Here is a 20,876-nt window from a genome sequence, read left to right on the forward strand (position 1 = left end):
AAGCGTGTTTTCTGGCCTTGCCCTGCGCTTTTGTTTTTTTGTTGTCCAGCGTCAGCGGGCGGTTTGGGACCCACAGAAACGCCAGTACAGCTCAGCCCCCCCCGCCCCCCTGGTGCTTGCCGTCAGGAGAGCGGGGAGGGGCACTACGAAAGCAGCCCCACCAGGGGGGAAAGTAATCCATCAACTATCTCTCTGTATAATTTCAGCGCCCCCCGCTCGGGCTGGCTGTAGCGCTGGGCGGCGGGAGGGGCTGCGCGCACGGGGGCGGGCAGCACCGCCCCCCCCCGGCCCCGCCGCACGCACCGCCCGGCCATAAAGCGGCGGGGAGCCCGGCCCTGCTGCTCCTGCCGGCCCCCCCGGGCTCCCGGAGCCCCCGCCGCTGCCCCGGGGGGCGGCAGCGTTGCCGCGATGCCGGGATGGAGGAAGAGCCTCGCCCTCTGCCTGCAGCGGATGCAAGAGGACGGTGAGGGGCGGGGGGGGGGAGGGAAGGAGAGCTGGGGATGCTCGGGTCTGCCCGCCATCCGCGTTTTCCTTGGGTTTTATTTAATTTTGTTTGGCTGGGGTGGAGGGGGGTTCTGTGTGGGAAGAGGGCGATCCTCGGCTGGCGTGGAGCTCCGAGCGTGAAGGGGCCGGAGCGGGGGATGCTCTTAGCACCGGTAAACTTTGCTGCAGCAATCTGTCCTTCCAACCCCGGGCTTGCTTGAGGTCTGCTTTTTATTTGCTTTTATTTTTATCTTTTTATTTTTATCTTTTTCTTCTGCTTCTTCCTTCTTGAAGCGGCAGCCGCAAGCCTGAGTGGAAGGTGGCTGCGCGGTCCCCTCTAGATATTGAGGGGGCTCGCAGCATCTGAGCTCTAACTTTCTAAAGCTACTGGTGCTGCTGTTTTCAACTGGTAATTCTTCCCGGTGCGCAACTCCAACTGGGAATTACAGGGTTTGCCATTTGCACAATGGAAGTGTCAAGGTAATCTGGTTCCTATTGTGCTGCTTATTGTTATTTACGGTCACTGTAGATTATTTTGTTTACATGCTCGAGACTGCGATGCTAAATAAAAGCTGGACCTGCAGCTCATAAAAGTCGGGAGGAGACATCCACAAGGTGGCACAGCAGAAGGGAGGTTTAAACCTCGCACTCTGGCTCCCGGGTTTATGGATTAACAGGGATGAGAGTGGTGGGGAAAGTTTGTCTCCGAAATTAAGTGCATTTCTCATGTGCTTCTCTAAGACTCAGGTGGAGGAGCTGATCTGAGATGGGCAGAAGTAAGTAGAAATTTGTGTCTTATTAACCTCAGCTGCTTTGGTGCAACTGGTCAGAGGGAGGTTTTTCATTTGCATCCCTACTCCTGACTTCTTCTCCAGATCGTGCACTGGTAAGCAGCCTTACCAAATATCTGAAGCAGCAGTGTTGCATCATTTGGTGTGAATAATGCAAAAATCAGAATTACCTGGTCCTGCTGGTAAATAAGCACAGAGAAACTGTGCTTCTACATGACTTCTGAGGTGCTGGGGCAGAACTGTTAAGCTGCTGAGTCCTTCTGATGCTGCTTCCTTGCTCCCACTGCTTTGGGAGAACACCAACAATTTCTGATGTTTGATCCCTCTGGGACCATGGCTTCTGGAGACTTTAGCCACCTGAGAAAGAGCTGTTAAAAACGTTGTCCTGTAGCAGAGAGTAAATCAATCCCCTGTTGGGTACAGTGAGAGCTGCTGGTGTGAATCCAGCCCTGCTATGGTGCAGTGCTTTATACTGCTGCCCTGCTGCAGCTGACAGGGATGTTCTTGCACTGCTGGACCAGGGGTGGCTTTGGGGGGTCTTATGAAACATTTGCAGCAGTAAGCTCTTGACATACAGATGTACTGGGTTATCATGTTTCCTGGGCTATGTTCTCTGTGACTTCATATGTATGCACTGGCTCCTGTCTATGTGATGCCTTTCCTCTTCATCTTCCCTGCCTCTGACTTCAGTCCCGGCACTGCAGTGACTCTGTGACTGATGTGCATCCCTTCAAATGTGTTGGGCATTCTCCCTAGTGATGTATTTATTTCTGAGTAAATAAAGAGTAGGTGGTCTTTGAAAGTTAACGTGCAGTTAACCACAGAACAGTTCATCTGGAGGAATAAATCCTTCAGGCTGGAACTCATGTGCTGTATAGAGAAGGAGGTATATGCCTGCTATAGAATGTGCTGCATTTGCAGGCAACTTCTTTCCCCTTTTCCCAAGGTGACCAGTTTGACAGTTGTATTACAGTATATAACTCTGCAGGGGTGCTAGAGAAGGTATTTGGTTATGTTTTTGTAGGACTGCGGTGTTAACAGGTACTGCACAGGGCTTCACTGGGTGCTGGAGAAGGTTTCACATCACGTCATGTACAACCCTGCCAGGAAACCTCTGCAGAGTTCTGCTCGGGTTTCAGTTTAGCAAACCAACCTCTAGCTGATCTGTGAAGAAATACTGACTTCTGGTTTTCCTTATTCAAAACAAATTATCTTTGCCTTGTTGGCATCTCTATGGCTATGCAGATGTGGTAGTTTTCTTTCAGATATCTAAGCTGGGGAGCTTCTCCCCTAGACATGCATGGTTTGGCCTCTAAGTGTCTTAACTTCCCCTGAAGACTGTAGTACTCAATTCCCAAAGGAAATGTCCTGGCATTCAGCAGGAGCACATTTGTTATTAGAAGAGTGGTATATTTTGGTTACTGGATGTTAATGAGATGAGCATCTCTTGCAATTTACAGTCATTCAGTGCTGGGTTGGAAGCTTCATTAATCACAGTCAGTATTCAAAAGGTCAGCTGTGGTAAATCACATTGGGAAATACAAGATGTATATGAACTGTGCTGAAGTATGATTACCATTTAAAAACACCACCTACAATGATTTTCCTTATGCTTTTTTTTTTTTTCACCTTAAGGTTTCTGTTCTTTGGGGGATGGGGCTGACTCCTGACCAGGGTACAGAAATGCTTCATTCTCTAATGTATCTTTGTTCCCCACCACAAGAGGGTTGTACATGGGATGGGCTGCTCCTTATTCTGCTTCATGCAGAAGACAAATATTTATGTGAGTGACTTGGAAATTCTTGGTGGGAAAATATGTTGTCTCCAGGCTGCATGGATACCAGCCTTGTTACCCCAAGTCTGGGGGTTGATTTGTTGCTCTTTGCATAACTGTGGGATTGTCTTGGGCCCGGGAGCAGAGGTTAGAGCATATTCAGCCTGGCAGGTCTGTCCATCTGTGTGTGTACCAAGCTGTGTGGCCAGCTCTTGCACTGGTCTGGTTTTAAACTGGAAGAGGATAGATTTAGGTTAGACATCAGAAAGAAATTCTTTAGTGTCATGGTGGTGAGACACTGAAACAAGGTTGCCCAGGGAGGTTGTGGCTGCCCCCTCTCTGGAAGTGTTCAAGACCAGATTGGGCAGGGCTTTGAGCACCCTGGTCTAGTGGGAGATGTCCCTGCCCATACAGGGGGGGGCTGGATCTAGGTGATCTTTAAGGTCCTTTCAAATCCAAACCATTCTATGATATGATTTGATGATCTGCCTCCCTGATAGCTGGTCTTCTCTCAGGGCAGTGGAGAGAACTGGGAACCCATACCAGACCCTTTCCCATCCTGATTTTCCCCCCTCATGCTGCTGTCCTTCATGTGAGGACTGCAGGATTTGGACTGTATCCTTGCTGCTCCTAGGCTTTCAGTAGCAAAAGAAGCAAAGGCTAATTTCTGCTTTGGGAGCATGAAGCTATGTGGGCAGGTGGGAAAGACTTTGGAGATTTTGACATATCTGAGTGGATGTGGAAAGTGGATGCCTAGGAAGGATAAACTGTAGCTGCAGACAGAGTGGTGGAGATGCTTTTATCCTAACTGGTGAAAAGAAATGTTACCTAGAGGCATATGACTTGTACAGCATGGGTTGCAGTAGTGGGCAGAGATACCCTTTGCCAAATGTGAGATGTTTTCAGTCCCTACTGGGAGGTAATACAGAGTTTGAGAGTAATTTTAGGTTGTTAATATAATTCCCCCTCCTCCTCCAGACAGTTTTTCTTCAGTAAAACCAGACAATTTGGCTCTCACCTTAAAACTCCAATATGAAGCCTTATTAAAAACAGGAAGCAAAAAACCCAAACCTTAAGACTGATGGAATGGGATTATAAAATGTGAAATGAGCTACCCACCCCTTGCATGAATTGTGGGGCAGCTGGAAAGGGGGGGGGGGGAGAGGGAGTGTTAAGGGGCATCCCAGACTTGCTTCAAAAAGTGACAATATTGCAGGATTGTGTTGCTGCTGTTTGCTTCCTTCCCTTGCATATGGCTCTGTGCTGGTTACCTTGGAAACAGCTGTAGGAACATGCAGGGGCATTTTGCTGCTGTGCAGCCATGGGCAGAGGTGTCCTGTGGTGTGTGGGGAAAAGTAAATCATTTGTGGTGCAGGTTGATTTGCAGGATGAGGGTGACAAAGTAAAAACCCCTTGCAAGCTCTCCCATTCTTGCCTGCCTTATCTTGCTGCAGGTGCAATTTGGCAGGAGTGGGACTCTGGGGAAAATGTAGCAAGAGGGGGGGGGATTGTTTATGGTTTTGGCAGAGCTATTTAAATTTTTATAATGAGAAGGTAAAAACACCACAGCAATCTGTCTTGAGGGGGTTTATAACAGCTGGGCTATAAACATCAGCTTTTTATTCTGTCTTCAGAACAGTGTATTGGAATGTTTTGCTCCATAGCTGTCAAACTATGATTATGCCTGGAAATGGGATTCATTTTTACTTACATCAAGGAGAAATATCCCAATAAGATGGAAATTTACTGGTTTTGAATGATTAGTAGAAGGTGAGAAGATTTTTCACCCAGTTCCATGTTTTGATACGCACATGTGATGTGTAGGATAACGAAGATAGAATAACTGTTAAAAATAATGCAAATTGTCTTCACTTACCCATAAACATTTTCATCTTGCAGACTGTGTGGTGTGCATAGCTTGAAGTCAGTTGAATGACTCTGCTGCTTAAGATTAGGTGCTTATTCTTGTGCTTGCCACATAAGACATAGTGCAGTCATTCAGAAAGCAGGTTTTTTGTATTTATTGAGTTGTCTTAGGACTTTCTTTCTGTGCCAGGTTGAGTCTATTCAGTTTTAATACATTGCCCTAGAGAGTCCTCTTGTCCAGACCTACAATGACATGATCTATTGTGCTGGCACTTAATTTGCAGTAAGGAAATTCAGCTGGATAGCTGTCACTTAAATAGTGTGCAATTGAACTGCTCTGTGGTCGAAGGGCCGTTATGCCTGCCTGCTGAATGCAGCACATGAACACATTCCTGCTTGTGATACCGTTCCTTCACAGTGCATCCGAGCCTTGTCAGAGTTGAGGACTTGCACATGGAGTACTCAGGAATTTATGGGCTGCTGTTTGTTGATGAGACTCATTACACAGGCCACTGCTTTTAAACAAAATGTAAAAACAGAGGTTCCGACTCTCCATGAAAGCGTGGTGGGGAATGAGGATTGCTTGAAAGCTGGGGTGGTAATGATTAAGGGATAATGTTCGTTCATCAAACTGATGGGACAGCCAGAGCAAATCCTGCTAGACTTTGATGGGGTCTTTTTTTGTTCGTTAATATGTTGATGTGGATTTGGTACCCACCAAGTCAGGGAGTAAGAGCTGCACCCAAGTGCTGTGCCTGCCTGCTCACTGGCTGTCACACTGTCATGCTGTGCTGAGCCTGAGCTGCTGCTTTTGATCCCGTATTTCAGCAATCAGAAAATTTAGCTCTGATTGAGAAGTCCTGCACAACTTAGGGATCAAGCCAGAAGGGTTTTATGGAATGACTCTAAAGCCTCATTGGAATTTGATTAAAGACTGAGACCAATCGTTGTTTTGCTTTTTGAAGTGGCCTGCTGGATTTTACGACTGGAATGTGATCCTGTGTTCACAGAACTTGGCCATATGAAACCGTATGGACATTGTGTGGTTCTGCTCTCTTGCTCAAGCTGCTGCTCTGCAGGGCTGATTGCAGAGGAGTTTTTATCAGCAATGCTGAGAGATGGTGCTCAGTGCTGAGCAAATGCATCAGCTGCAGTGGTTTGGCATGCCCTGCCTTTAGAGTTGTCAGGGCAGGAAAGTGTGTGGGAAACTTCTTCACTGTGAGAGTGACAGAGCACTGGGACAGGCTGCCCAGAGAGGTTGTGGAGTCTCCTTTGCTGGAGACATTCAAAATCCACCTGGACGTGTTCCTGTGTGATGTGCTCTGTGTGACCCTGCTCTGGCAGGGGGGTTTGACTAGATGATCTTTCTAGGTTCTTTCCAAACCCTGAGATTCTGTGAACCTTTCAGGAAGCTGAAGACCTTAGTGGAAAGCATGACTTATGGGAGCCAGGAGAATTTCAGAGTTGGAAGAATTGCCAGATCTGTCTGGATTCAAGCCAAATGTATTGTTGTTCAGACCTGTGGGTATTGGCTATGGGCTTGTGCCAGGCATAGTGGAAAAGCATGTGGGCAATTCCCAGGAAGTGGACATGATATTTGAAACTGCTCCAGTCTTGAGCTGGGATTGCAGCTGCTGACTGAGGAATCTTCTGATGCTCTGGGTTGCACTGAGATGAAGATTGTTCAGTTTAAACCAAGATGTGTGGGAAGTCTAAGAAGCAGGTAATTGCTCTGCCTTTTTTTTTGTTTGCTGCTTGCATCTTCTAAGTAGACACAAGTGCAGGGGAGCTGTTTATTTACAGCTGGAGACAGACCCTTGCTGGGGAGTAGCCAAAGGAGAGCTGTCCATCACAGCATGTGTTCTAGGCCAGACCATCTCTTTCTGTGGTTAAAACTACATAGACATTCCTATGGTTGTCCTGTTTTAGGATGAAAAATACTTTTGCTAATTGCTTGTCTTCATTGTAATAGAATAAAATTACTTATTTTGAAAGAGAAGTGAATTTGCAGAGATGTAACTATAGTAGAATAATTATCAGAGTTTATCCCTGTTTAAATTATCCCTTTGTAGATGAAACTGAAGACAGCGAATTGAGTGTTTGGGAGCTTTGCATCACATAAATGCAGCAATCTTTAAAAGCCAGTCCTAGCCCTTGAAGCACAACAGAGTCATCTGTGCCTGGAATGTTGTCTAATGTTTGGAGCAAGATGAATACTTGCTGTGCTTTTCTTGCAAGGGTTGCTTGTCCCAGAGAAGCCAGGTGTCTTCTGCTCCAGTGAATGCTGGTGATGACCCCCATGTGTGTGGGCACTGCTTCTGCATGCCTGTCTTAGCCCAAATGCAGTTACACTGTAGAAATGTCTGTTTTCCTGAAACCAGTAGAGTGACTGTGGATTGACACTGGTGTAACTGGGATTGGTGCATGGGCAGCTTTTGATCTGGAAAATGAATCCCATGCTGATGGACTGTTGGAAATGGGAGCTTGTATTCTGCAGTGCTTGGCCTGGGTGAATTGCACACTGGGATAAAACTTCTTCTCTTGGAAGAGTCTGCATTTTGTCCAGTTACACTTGATCTTCCCGTGGACTCCTTTCATTGACATGAAAAGTAATGATGCTTTCCATTTAAAATTCAAATATGATATTTTTTTAACCCTCGTGTTTTGTCAAGACAATGAATTGCTGTTTTCGCTTTCTCCCATTTCCCCCCTCCTCTTTTTGTCTTTGGAAGATGAAGGAATTAAAATAACTAAAACAAATTCTACAATTATGGTGATTTGCCTGTTACTGACTTTCCGCCAAATTAATGTTAGATGAACTTGACATCTAGTAATTATTTGCTTTTTGTTTTTGAGCCAGAACTGTTTTCTGGCTCCAGTAAAATTTGCTGTTTCCACTGATACCATTCAAAGAGCTGATTTCCAATGGGAGATTGGTTCAATCCAAAGTATTTTGCTCTGGCAGCTTCATGTATTTTGCATCAAGACCACTCTGCATTTAAGGAGAAGAGGAATACCATGTCTCATTAGAGATCAAGGAAATGCTGTGCATTAAGATTTGGTTAGATTCATGTCTTACCTGTGGGTTTAACTAGAGGGGTTAATGACCCTGCCAGCTAAACTGGTGTCTTGATGAGTAGAAACCTCTTGCTGAGGCTGCAGAATAAAATGAATTCTGCACTCTTCAAGTTGTTGAATATTAGTCTATGAAGTAACACTGTTTTCCTTAACTTTATTTCCACTCTGAACAATGCATTACAGGGCTTTTGTTTTAGCAGTTATGTCAACCTTGACTGCTGCTTTGTCGCCAGAGTTGGAGGCTATTCAGAGTATTTATTTGGATTACAAGTGTTGTCACCTTTTCTTGTATGTGTGATGCTGTTAGTCATCTTGGTGACACTTCATTCATCAGTGCAGAGAAACAAAAGGTCCTGGCTTGCATTTCAGTGTTGCCACATACTGACCAAGAGGGAATCTGCTGCTAGAGGCAAAGATTTCATCAAGCTTGAGAGATCTTGCTTGGGTCCTGTGGGGTGGAGCAGAGACTGGTCTCTAGATTTCTTTTTCACTTGTATTCCATTAAAAAAACCCCCACTTATTTCTGTTCCCAGGGCAAAGATTAGGTGATTCTACGGTGTCTGGGTGCAGAGGTCTTACCTTTGGTCACAGCTGGAAAAAAGCAGTCACCACAGAAGCAGTGCATAGACTTGTGGAGGGGTGGGGGTCTCATCTTCATTTGCATCCTCTTGCAACAGAAGCCTTGAAGCTTTAGCAGCAAATGAGACATGAAACAAATAGAAAAATAAAAGAATACGGCAAGCTGTCAGGCAGTGTGACAGTTTTACAGAACTTAGCAATGCTAAGTTGCTCTCTTCTTACTTGGTACCAATGTGGTTTCCTGATGGAAGTTCAGTCTCTTCTATGTGTGTTTCAGGAAATGAGGATTTTTTCCAGGAGTGGGAGCTCCCTCATTAACACCATCTTGCCCACATCCACTGCCTTTGATTACTGGAAGTCAGAGGAAATTCCTTGGGGCTGTCACAGTGGCATGAATTTAGCAAAGATCTGGGAGAATCAGTTAGTAAATATTCACAGCAACTTGTTGCAGGGCTGTCAATACAGAACAAAGGCCACCATTGGGAATTAATATTTTGTTTCTAGATTAAATGATTCTTATGCTTATTTTCATCTTGGAATAGGAGCCAATCTCCTTATTGCACATGCAGTTGTGTCCGTAAAAAAACCTCATGAACTTCCCTTTTGTGATAGGAGAGCTGGTATGTCTGCATGAGGCAGGGAGCAGTGCTGTGGTGCTGCCTCTCAGTTGTCCTCCCCCTTTGGAGCATCATCTCTTCACCCTCCTTCCATCTCTGGTTTTCCCCTTCGAGCTGGGAATATAAGTGGTCTCTTTGGCTGACAATCTTCAGTGACTTAGGAAAAACCTCTTGTGGGCAGCGTGCTGTGAGGTCTTGTTCCTGCAGGATGCACCCCTTTGGGTCCCAGGAGGAGAGTAACTCTGAGATCTGCTTGGTGAAGGACACGGCTCCTCAGTGCTGGGATGTTGTTGACCTGCACACCTCACATGCAGGATTTGGATATGGTTGACAGCTCCTTGCCTCTTCTGTCCCTCAGGTATCCAGTTATGATGAGGGTTTCTGGATACTGCTAATGCTTTCATTTATTTCTGTTGGTGGCTGAAGTCCTTTAAACTGCATTTTTTTTTTCCCTTAAATAAAGGAAGTCTTTCTACACCAAGAAGAGGGAATAGGGAGTAGAAGAACAAATCTTAAAGCTGGAGTCCAGTCCCAGGAAAAGTGAGCAACTGACCAATGGCAGAGCTGCCAGCAGCACTGGGGGAGATAAAAGACAAATAGTTGCTTTAACTCTGCACAGCAGCGATCAATACAAGTTGCTGAAGAGTGAATGAGGATGAAAGAGAAAGAATTGGTGTTTCTGCCTTTTCATTTTATTATTTTTTTAATTAGTATTTGCAGACAGGTTTTGAATAGCTGGCTTAAACTGGTCTTTAACAAAGAAGCCACAGGTTTAGGAGGTTCCTTCTTGGTGGGTTGACAGGTAGTTGCACGTAACATCTGGGCTCTGCCCTCACATGGGGCTGCAGGCTGCTGTGCTGTCTCTAGGTTGTTTCAAACAAAAGCAAAGCTTGGGCATGCTGCAAATGAGATGTTTAACTGTGAGCACACTCCAGTTTACTGGCTATATTTTGCTCCTTCAACATGTTTTGTGGATTGTGTATCCTTTACATCCCGTCCAAACACCTCGTGCCGTACCTGCCTGGTTGTATGAAATAGCTGCCATGTTCCCCAACAGGTCAGGCTGTAGTCCAGTGGTAACTACAGCAACTCCACTGTGACTGGCACTTATTAATTAGCTAGTTAGTATTGGGGTTGGTTAGTATTAGCCTAGCTCTGCTCCTGACTGAGTGTAGGGCTTTGAACAAAATAAAACTATCATTTAGTTTCTCAGAGTGGTGGTTTTTTTTCTGTCAGTTGAAATTAATGGGACTGAGGAGTTCTGTGCCACTTGGAAAACCAGTCTGCAAACCTCTGCATGCCCTGGTCTTAATGTCTGCAGAGCATGGCTAATGACTGCACTTTAAGAGGTTTTGATGCTCAGATAAGAACAGATGTGAAAGTGCAGTTAGTGAGTGTAACTTCATGGCTGTCTTTCTTTGTGTAAGAATATTCAGAGTTATGTCAGCTGTGGCAACTATTTAGAAAAGTGATGAAAATCTGGTAGCAAGTGTCCTTCAGGCACAGAGTTGCAAATCTATTGCAGTGCACGGCTGAGCAGAACAAAAAGTTCTGTTCAAGTGGGTAAAAATTTCCCTCCACAGTAATGATCTGTTTTGTGAGTCTACCAGCTACTAATCTAGTTTCTGTCCATTACATCAAGTGATAATTCTCTAGCAAATTAGGTGCTGTTAGCAGTGTTTCTGTCAGCCTGGCTCTGGTTGCACATCTACCTTTGAGGAATGTCAAAATTCACTGTAGTCAGTCATGCTGCTTCCTCAGCCTCTGGAGTCTGCATTTCAAAGGGAACACAAAGCTGAGCTGTCTTGCTTGCTTAATTTTATTTATTCAGTTTTTCCTCCACCTCTCCCCCCACCCCCCTAACCTGCCAAGGGTGCTTGGCCATGTGCAGAGATGGCTCTTGGGTTGTTTTTTTGGAATAGCCATTGTAATTGGCTTTTTGGTTATATCATGTCTTTAATATAATTCCTTCACTGGCACTGTGCTTACAGAGGTGCTTGTTAGTAAGCAGGCTTTGGATCAGAAAGCAAAACATTTGCAAACTAGGCTGTGATGCTGGGTTTCTCTGGGGCTTGCTGTAAGGTGAGTTGGTGCCTGTAACAATGTCCTCACCTGGGGACAGGCTGAGCAGCAGCCGTGTGCTCGCAGAGCCAGGCTTGCTGTGTGATGAGCCCTGCCCTGTGCTGGCAGCCAGCACTACCCCTGCACTTCGGGGCTGCCTCTTGCCAAGGGTCACGTACTGCCCGGGAGGAATTCAGTGACAGGCAGCACTGCAGCGAGTGCCATCCAGTTTCTGCCTTTTCAGTAATTAAGAGGGAGAGTGGCTTTTGGCCAGGGAGTGCTGTCCTCTGCCACCCATCTGCTTCTCTGACTGTTTGAAGCAGCTGCTCCTCTCCAGGGGCTTCCAAGGCAGGGCATGGGGACACTGATTCTTGATCCTTCGCTGCCTTACCACTGACTTTACCTACTAGGCTTAAAGTGCCAAGGGTGCCACTTTACTGTGCTGCTTTTCTCTCCCACAAAGTCATGCCCTTATGTTTGTTTGCAAGCTGCAAAGTTGGTGTGTGGTTTCAATGGAGTGGTGAAGTGCACAGAGGTGGGAGGGAAGGGAGCTGAAGGAGGGTAGAGTGAGTGGGCTTGTTTCCCTGTTATCTTCCTCCACAGTTGTGAGTTTCTTACAGAAATCTGGCTCTCCTGCAGCTGACTATAGATGGGAGGTGCTGTTCAGCAGTGTGCAGGGAGGGCAGCCTTGGATTACACTGTAGGGAGATCCCTCTCACTCAGATCTTGGCATGATGGGCATCCTGTCAAAGCCCCTCTATTGCATTGGGGATTTCTTCAGCTGAGTGCAAGGGAAAACCACTGACAAAGCAGCCCTGGCATTAGAGGGGCAGGTGGTGGTGGCTGCCCCCTCAGTGTTTCAGAACAGCTGAAGAATTTCCTCTGTGTATGAATGTGTGCAGATTTTTTTAATGTGAATCTAACTCTAGGGTGAACTAACTTTTTGTAGTCCCTGAGTAGGTGCAGTATCATAATTATCTGTGTCCTTGAGGTAATCCAGCATTTGAACCTCAACACCAAGGAAGTGAAAGCCAGGAAAACACCCTAGAGCTGTAATGGCTCCCAGCTTTGCAAACTCATCTCTGGATGCTGTGCCCCACTGCAGACCCTGCTGCTTCTGTCTGCAGCTTTCCTCATCCAGATGCTCACTGGAGCCTGGCGGATTTCCTGTGATGAACCACCACCCTGAGCCAATGTGACAGTCAGTGTATGAATCCTGTGTCCCATCTACCTGTCACCTCCTCAGCCTGCTGCTAACCAGCTGGGTTGGTTAGCCACTGGCAAGCTGTTACATCCTTAAACAGTTTGACACTGAGTTAGTCAGGTTCACAAGTTGGAGATGACATAGACATATCATACAACACAAATAGTTTTGTGTGAGAGAGGAGTGTTGCTGATGGCATTTTTGGAAATGTGGGTAAGGGGGCAGAGGTTTTTTTTAAGATATATTTTGTTTTTGAGATTTCCCTCTCTTTCATGCATAGGAACTTAAAGTAGAGTGGAAAAGAACAATTTGGGGGTGGGCGGGGGGAGTAGGAGAAGTCATTTATGCAGCCACGTAAAGAAGAGAATGGAGGAGTGTTGGACTGTGCCATGGCTGGGCAGGTTTATGACAGTGCAGGTGTCTGCTAGTGTACGGTATTCCCATTTCATTGCAAGAGAAGATGGAGACAGATCTGCCCAACATCTGCAAAAACTCCTTTGTGGAAATGTGTCCCCTGCCCAGAAGGTGGCCGCTTCCCACCGAGAGAATAAGGCCAACCTTCCTGGCCAGCTGTGCTTGACCCAGTATTGGAAGGGACCTCTGGGGTCTACTTTCCCTGTAAGTGAGATGTTAAAACACCAGTCATCCAGGATAATACTGTTTCAGGAGCTCATTGATTTTTAGTGGGGGGAAGTGAGTTAAAATGATGACTCACTGACCTATTTGAAAATGAACAACCTCCTCAGTGTCATTAGGAGCTGGTAATAGATCATCCTGGACAAGAGCTGGTGAAAGAGGAATGAGGGGTCCCCTTGCACCTGCTGCTGCTGCTCTACATTGTGTGTGACTGTTGTTGTACTCACTTTTTTTTAAGGGTGAAGGAACAGCAGACCTTTTATATAAAAAGTCAACAATTTCTTTCATGTATAATTGAAATTCTAAGTCTAATCTGTCCTAGTCCAGCTATAGTTCTTACAGGAAAAAGAATGAGAATAATGCAGTTAATGTTTTTATGCATTCATGTTACTCACTAGAGGGGTTATGATGTCCATATTGATGGTTTCTTCTTCCCCAGTTAGGATCTGTTTGGGGTCATCTCTTTTTTTGCTAAGACACTTTCACATCTTTGCTCATCAGTTGCAGCTCCAACTTATGTTACAGCTCATGTATGCTGGCTGCTATTTGTTCTCTTCACTATCCCTATGAGCAGTTGGGTCCAGCTCCAGATGTACATTTAACTGGTCATGGGTAAGTTGTTTAGAGCTGTGGGGTCTTCAATGTCAGGTCTGTGCCTTGTCACTTGCCATCCTGTGCTGGTGTTCCTCTCTGCTGCATCCTATATCTCCGCTCCTCAGGTATATTAGCTCTCTGTGTTGTTGTGTTTTGGTCACAAATATATCATTCTTCAGAGAACGTATTTTTGTTACAAATGCCCTTAAAAACTGTGGCTGGACCTTACAGAGGTGTGCAACAAAGCCATAGATACCTGGTAAATTAGAGAAATTTCTGTCACTGCTGAATAAATTAAATCAAAGCTGTGGGCAGGTCAAGAAAAGCTCAGAAAGAACAAGCCTGGTGAGCTTCAGTGATGGGGTCTTGCAAGCTCAGTACAGAGCTTGTGACCAGTTACTGGCCATGGTGATGTCACAAGGCTGTGTGATTACACTGCTGCAGGCAGAGATGATGCACTAAAGAGTCATCAGCAATAAAGAGAGTAGCTGAGACTGCTTTGTGCTGGGAGGCCAAATCAGGGATGGGTAGCTGTGGTCTCTGTGGACCTGCTGGTTTTGGATGTTGTGCCCCTGCTGGAGAGATGTGGCAGTGATGGATAGTGGGGCTGGAGCTGGTGTAAAGTACCTCTCCGATTTGCAGAGCTCCTTGTGTGGGGATGTCTGAATTACCTTGCAGGAAAATTCCCAGCAGCTTTTCTTCTCTGCCCTCTGCTCCTCCTTGTCTGGGCTGAGGAGCTACTTGCTCATTCTGGGCTTTAGGTAGGCCCAGGAGCTGTGGAGAAATGAGTGACTGCAGTTCTGGCCTTCTTCTTAATTTGTAATATACTCTGGGATCCTTCTTTATGAGAAGTGATGAACAAATGTAATTTTTTTTTAATTTTAAGATTGAATAATACTGTACTTTTTTTTTGCTTCTTATAATGTAGATTAACATTGAGCCCCTGCTTATTTGCTCTCTTTCTATTAAAATTTCAGCTGCTGCCTCTTGATTACTTCTTTCCTACCTCTGGTACTTGCACAGGGCTTTGGGATAATAAAAGGAATGTCTGCTACTGAAGTACCTCCTATAGGTTTTATGCCAAGCCATGACTGGGGGAGCTCAATCAGTGCTGTGTGCAGATATGATCAAGAAAGCTCCTAGTTACGTACTTTGCTATTAAGTTTTAGTTCATTGATTTAAGGAATTACTGGTAACTAGGGAAATAACATGGTTAATTAAGTTAATTGGTTTGTAAGGTCTACAGGGATTGTGCCTTTCTGTCTCTTCTCTGAAGCACCTCAGACACCTCTGATCACTATAAAATAATGGCTTTTCTTTCCACACACTGGCAGTTCAAACTATTTACTTGCTGTAAAACTATTTGCATTTTAAGACGACCAATTTCTATGATCCATGGAGTTATGGTTTTGTAACACTTGGCTTTAGAGACCCAGATAGAGGTGGAGAAGGAGATTTTTAATAGGGCTCAGCTAAATGATCCTAAAGAATCTGGATCCTTGTGTTTGTTTGCCAAGATGTCTTGTTAAGTGGTTACCTGTGCTTTTAGCAAAAAGCCTGTGGGACAACTTCTAGTGTGTTTTATATCTTGAGCATGGAGTTAATTACATTCCTCCTACCATCCAGCAAGACATCTGAAGAAATAATATATGGGACTCTAGATAGATCTGTTCTGTGGCATCCATTTTTTTCAGGGAAATAAACGGATTTCCCTCCATCTAAAATGGAAGTTTATTCTGGGCATATAAATTGAAATCTAGCACAGTGGTATTCTAGAACTTGCATTTCTTCTAATTTATAGCTCCTCTTCTTTTTCAAGTGAATTGGAGACTTAAACCTCCCATTAAAAATCTGTAATTTATGTCTTGAAAATGTTACAATTGTTATCATTCAGTGTTTTTATGAAGCTCTGCTGTGGAGGTGCTCTCAGATAAGGTTGTGTATTAAATATTGGCCAATTCACTAGGAGCAAAACTGAGATTATAAATTACCAGAAACATTCTCCCTCAGCATGAGCTTGTTCTCATGTTAATGTCTTTCATCTCTTTTGAAGAATAAGGGAAGACAAGCTATGGAAAGATGTACTGGATGAAGCTATTATGCAGCAGCTGGAAAACTGTACTGGGTTTATCTGTGTAGTGGTTATTGTCACCGTGGACAAACAGATTGAGTGAGATTCCTCTGCCATCTGTTGAGGGTCTGGTAAAAGTCAATTATGTTATTAATGACCTACTGAAGGGAAGGGAACATGCTCATTGTGGTTTTAAGGTTGCACTAAGTTGTAAGCTGTTAAAATATATATTGTTGAGGATGGTGTGTGCTTGGTGATCTCTTGAGACACCCTCAGGAATATTTTCTTGAAATTGTATTTATCAGGTAATTTATCTTGAAACTGTATTTAGCCTTTGAAGTTTTAAACTCAGACCTGTGCATCTGTGTCCCTATGTCACCCTTTCTGATTGTCTTGGGACTCTTTGCTATGTTTCCACTCTGATGGGAACTCAGGAGTTGTCCAAACCTGGAAATTAGAAGAGAGGCATGTTTTTCAGCCAACAGCTCAAAACCTGTTAATTTAGGGACATAACTATTGCCCCAAATCAAGGTGTGGGAACTACTTTGCATATTTCTTGGCTTGGCTGTTTTTCTTAATGCTGTTATTTTGCCATAGAAAATATTATTATTTCCATAAGGGTATCTGTGATGGTATAAATGACCCATTTGCTTTCCTGCCTCACTGATTGTATTGTCAGGAGAACGTTTAACCCTGAACCTTTCTAGCCAAACTTGTTTATATTCTGCTGCACACTGATGTGAAGTGGTGCTTTTAAAATTAAATCCTATGTCAGGAACTTGGTTTTCAGTATTTCTTTAAATTACCAAATAAAGAGTAAAGATTGTTTTGTGTGTGGTTAGTTGGTGGTTTTTCTTGGCTTTTCCTCCTAAGAGAGAAAATATTTCCTTACAAAAATGCCTTCCTTAAAAAAAGCCAACTTATTTCTTCCAAGGAGGATGCAGTAACTGCTACATGTGGTTGGTACAAAAGCAGTGGTATTGAAGAAATGCCCCAACAGTAGCAGAACTCCATGAGGACAGGTTTTCTGAAGCACCTAAGTATTGCATGGTTGGAAGTAGGAATTGGCAATAGTGATGGCTGTCATCACAATCTTGATCCTAAGGGACACAGCAAGAATAAACCTATCTCTGTTTTAACTCCCTGTGGACACAGATTTCTTTTACTCCTACATATCTCTCTGCATGCAACATCTGCTCAAACTGCAGCTATGTCCTGGGCTGTGAGGTGTCCTGGATTTCCCTGGCCTTCAGGAGGAGGTGTTGCTGGGAACCTCTCAGTGGAATTCCTGATCTCACAGTGGGATTCCTGTAGGAATGACAGTGCTTGCCTGGATGTTACAAATGTTTATGTGAAAAGGGATGAACACCAAGTGCTGGAGAAAGGGAAGAAGAGGCTACAGGAAAGGTGATGAGCAGAAGGGCTGGTTCTGATCCTCTTGCCCAGGTGCAGAATCTGCAGTAGGCAAAATGCCATCATTGGTGAGCTATGATGGAAATCCCATGACATCTGAAGGAGGAATGCTAAAGTGCTTCTGGCGGAAAGAGACTGTTGATGAGAATTGAGAGCTCTTGCAAGTGGATTACTCTTGAGCAAAGAGGAGCTTGGACGCTGAACCCGGTGATGGGATGCAAGGTCAGGTATGTGCATTTGTTCTGAGCCCCCAACTTTCCTCATCTCCATCCTAAACACCTACAGCAGAGAGGCTTTTGAGATAGTCATTTTACTTTATCTATATGCGTAGGCAGTCTCAGGCAGAGCAGCAGAAATCCCTCCAAAAAAAAAAAGAACAACAAGAAGAAAGAGAATAGTAAAGTGCCTCCAAACTGCTCCCAAGGGCTGCCTCTCCAGTGGATGCTGCTTCCAGCAGCACAGCTCACTGCACTGCAAACAAGAAAAACAGGAGCTTGCACCTGAGTACTGAAACAAGCTGCAAAACTTGGAATAAATCCTTGCAAGGAGCTCGGCAACAGCGGGTTTAGTTCTCAGGATTATTTCTGGGGGAGGGAACAAAACAAGGTTCAAGCAGCCCCTGAGGTGCCCCTGCAGCAGGGCAGAGTGTTGGCGGGTGCTGCTGAGGGGAACCTTGGGCATGCAGAGCCAGGGCTGCCCTGCCCTCTGTGCCTCAGACAAGAGGGGGCTGTGGGAGCCCCCAGCCCCACCACTGCCCAGAGCAGCACCCGTGTCTGCAGGGGTGGTAAGACCGGGCTGTGGGGGCCTCCCTGCCCTGTGCTGGTGGCTGCTTGCCCAGTCCCAGCCTTCCTGGGTCAGTAGCTCAGGTGCCTGCCTCAACTGCTCGTTGAGCTGGTTGATTTAGGTGGCTTCTCCAGAAAGGAGGCAGGCAGGGCCTTCAAACAGGTATTGTACCTTCAGCAGAGGCAGGAGCTGTGGGTTGCACTCATAAAAGGTTATGTAGAAGGACTGAACGGCATTTGTGTGATAACAGTAGTGCTGCTTCGAGCTGAAGGTGCCTGACTGGTTGAAGTCAGAGATCTGCTGGGTGATCAAATATGACCTGACATTGGGGAAAAATCAAAGGACCCATTGAAAAAGTATGATGTTGATGCCAGTCTGACAGTCAGTTTTGTGTGCTTAGTGCTTGCTGTTCAGGATGAATAGAAAGGGAGACAAAGCATTTGAAGGCCCAAGACCATATAAATTAACTCACCAGGTAGTTTGTATCGGCAACAAATTTTCAGAGAGAGTCTGTTGTAGGTTATGTGGAGCTGACAATATTTCCCACAGTTGCAAACCTGTATAGAATCAAACTGAACAGTAAACAGTGCCAGATTTACTGAGTAAGACTCAACAATTTAGAAACAGCTTTCATCTATAACCATCCAATGCTGGAGGTTTGTCACCATGAGTCAAAGCAGAGGAGTCTCAACTATTTTTCCAATGCCTGTGCTGCCACAGTCAGTGCTGTGCATCCAGATGCTGGAAATGGAGAACTCTGCATTAAGGTTCCCTTGGAGTTGTGGAAACATGTTGATGAGTTACAAGTCCTGAAGGTGCATATGAGCTTTTCTCTGGGCCAGCCAAAAGGAGGCCTTCACTTTGTGGTACCTAACATGGAGGGCAGCATGGCAGAAAGGCAGGCATGTGGTTATAAAAAATTCTACAAGATTTTGGTTTCCATGTGTTGATTCATATTCTGAGTTGTGTACGTGGAAGCTGCCCAGGGAGGTGTGGTGGTGGCACTGCCCCTGCAGGTGTTCAAGAAATGGGTAGGCATAGTGCTTCAGGAGATGGTTTAGCGGTCACTGAGGTTTAGGGCTGACAGTTGGACTTGATGATCTTGAGGTCTTTTTCAACCTTAATGATCCTATGGAAAAAATGACTCCTCTCTTCCAGTGACAATGCTGGATTTCACTGTCTTTTCACAGGTACCATTCTATGATCCCATAGAATCCCAACTACTTGCTGTAAATCCCTGCCCTGCTGCCTCCTAAAGGTCTTCATTTGGCATAGTCCCTTCTGCTCACATTTCCTCTAGCATACTGCAGGCATCAGTCTAATTAGAGATAAAAATTGATTAGTGTGGTGTCCCTGGTGGATCTTTCAAAGGTTTGGCAGCAACTGCAAATAACTGAGCACAGCTGTGCAGTGAGCTGATCACATGACTGTTACTCCTTTTAAAATTTGACCAGTGCTATTCCTGAGTATTGTTTTGAGCACCGTGGACACAGCCAGCCCTGTCCAAGGGCAGGTGGGTGGCAGCTTCTTGAGGAGATTGGGAGAAGAAAGTGTATTCTTCTTGGTCTTGTCTTGTATTTTAACCCTCTTTTTTTTCCCCCTCTCCAAGGACTTCCCTTGCAATCATATTTATAGGTTTTGGGTGTGGAGGTCTCCAGTGTCTATCACCTAGTGGAAGCTGTGAATGGCACCCTGTGTGGATCTGGCACGTGTAAATGTTATATATTTGCTTGGGGAACTTGTACATTGCATCTCCCAGGCATGTTTCACCATAGGGGATGCAGGAAGAATGCCACTGCATTGAAGAGTTTTGCTCTAGCCCATCCCAGTATTGCATTTAGTTGGTTTGTGACAGTAAATAAATTGCTCTAAGTCTGTGCTGGCACAGCTGCAAAAGCAGTCTGTCTGCTGGTGGCTCCAGTGCTTGTCATCCTTTCCTGCTGCTTGTCACTCACAAAAGTCCATGTGTTTTGCTGGGCTCCCCCCAGAGCTATGTGTGTATCTTGGCTCTTAAATAAGAAGGGGACAGGCAAGGTGTGGTGAGATGAGGACCCTGGCTAAGAGACATGCCCACAGGCTAGAACTGGGGAGTCCCTCTGCACTGCTAGTGGGGATTAAATGCTGCTGTGCAGCTTGTCTTGTCAGCAGGAGGCCAGAAGTGATGCCCAGTAAACAACCACCTTGGTGCTATGTATTCCCCTTCTTCATCACCTCTGTCCCCTTCTGAAAGCTGAGCTTGGCTTTTTCTTTGTAATAAAAGCTGATTAGGGGAACAAGGTCTCAGGGAGCACTTTCAAGCCTAGGTTGCTTGGTATCTAGCCAGGTGTCTACAGGCTTGTGTTTCCTATCTTGTACATCCCCTTTGCTGAGCCTGCTTGGGCTGCAGAGCCTCTTCTGTATCTACTCAGGCAGTGCCAGTTTTGCAGGAGCTGCTAGTTGGATGCTCATCCCAGGCAGTGCCTGGCTGAGGGAAATCCATGTGCAAGCACTGGAAGTTAGCAGGGTGTGGTTTGTTTTTTTCCCAGTTGGTAACCCACATATTTAATCTACTTTGAGGAGTGATTAAATTTCTGTTGCCTTCATGTCCCAGGGAAGTCTGTGTGTGAGAAAGGAGGTTAGAAGTTGAGGAGTTCATTGCACAGGATTACCTGGGAGGCAAATAGACAACAGCTCAGGGGCTGGCTTGCCTTGCTCTATGGTTCTGCTCTGTTTGTCCTCCTGCCCTGGGCACCTGAAGCCCCTCCTGAAGGTGTTAATGGGTAGTGGGGGATAGAGGAGAAGGTACATCTTTGGGCTTGCTGTTGAGGTTTACTGTTACTCTGAGCCAACCACATGAAAACCCTCACTGGCCTCTGGGTTAAATGGGACTGGAAGAGCCTTTGTCTCCAGAGCTTTCACTTTACAGCCAAGATCAGCAGCTGAGGAA

At 45.4% G+C, this 20,876-nt stretch overlaps 1 protein-coding gene across 1 annotated transcript in view; it reads left to right on the forward strand.

The window, feature by feature from the left end:
* Positions 1–408: 408 nt before the first annotated feature.
* The window catches only part of GRIP2 (glutamate receptor interacting protein 2), a 264,451-nt gene continuing 243,983 nt past the window's right edge, over positions 409–20,876 (forward strand). The window contains exon 1 of the mRNA XM_051627487.1: positions 409–463. Within this exon, the coding sequence (XP_051483447.1) occupies positions 409–463 (55 nt within the window). The remainder of the gene's footprint in view (positions 464–20,876) is intronic.

Source organism: Apus apus, chromosome 9 (assembly GCF_020740795.1).
Source record: "Apus apus isolate bApuApu2 chromosome 9, bApuApu2.pri.cur, whole genome shotgun sequence".
NCBI classification, from domain to species: domain Eukaryota; kingdom Metazoa; phylum Chordata; class Aves; order Apodiformes; family Apodidae; genus Apus; species Apus apus.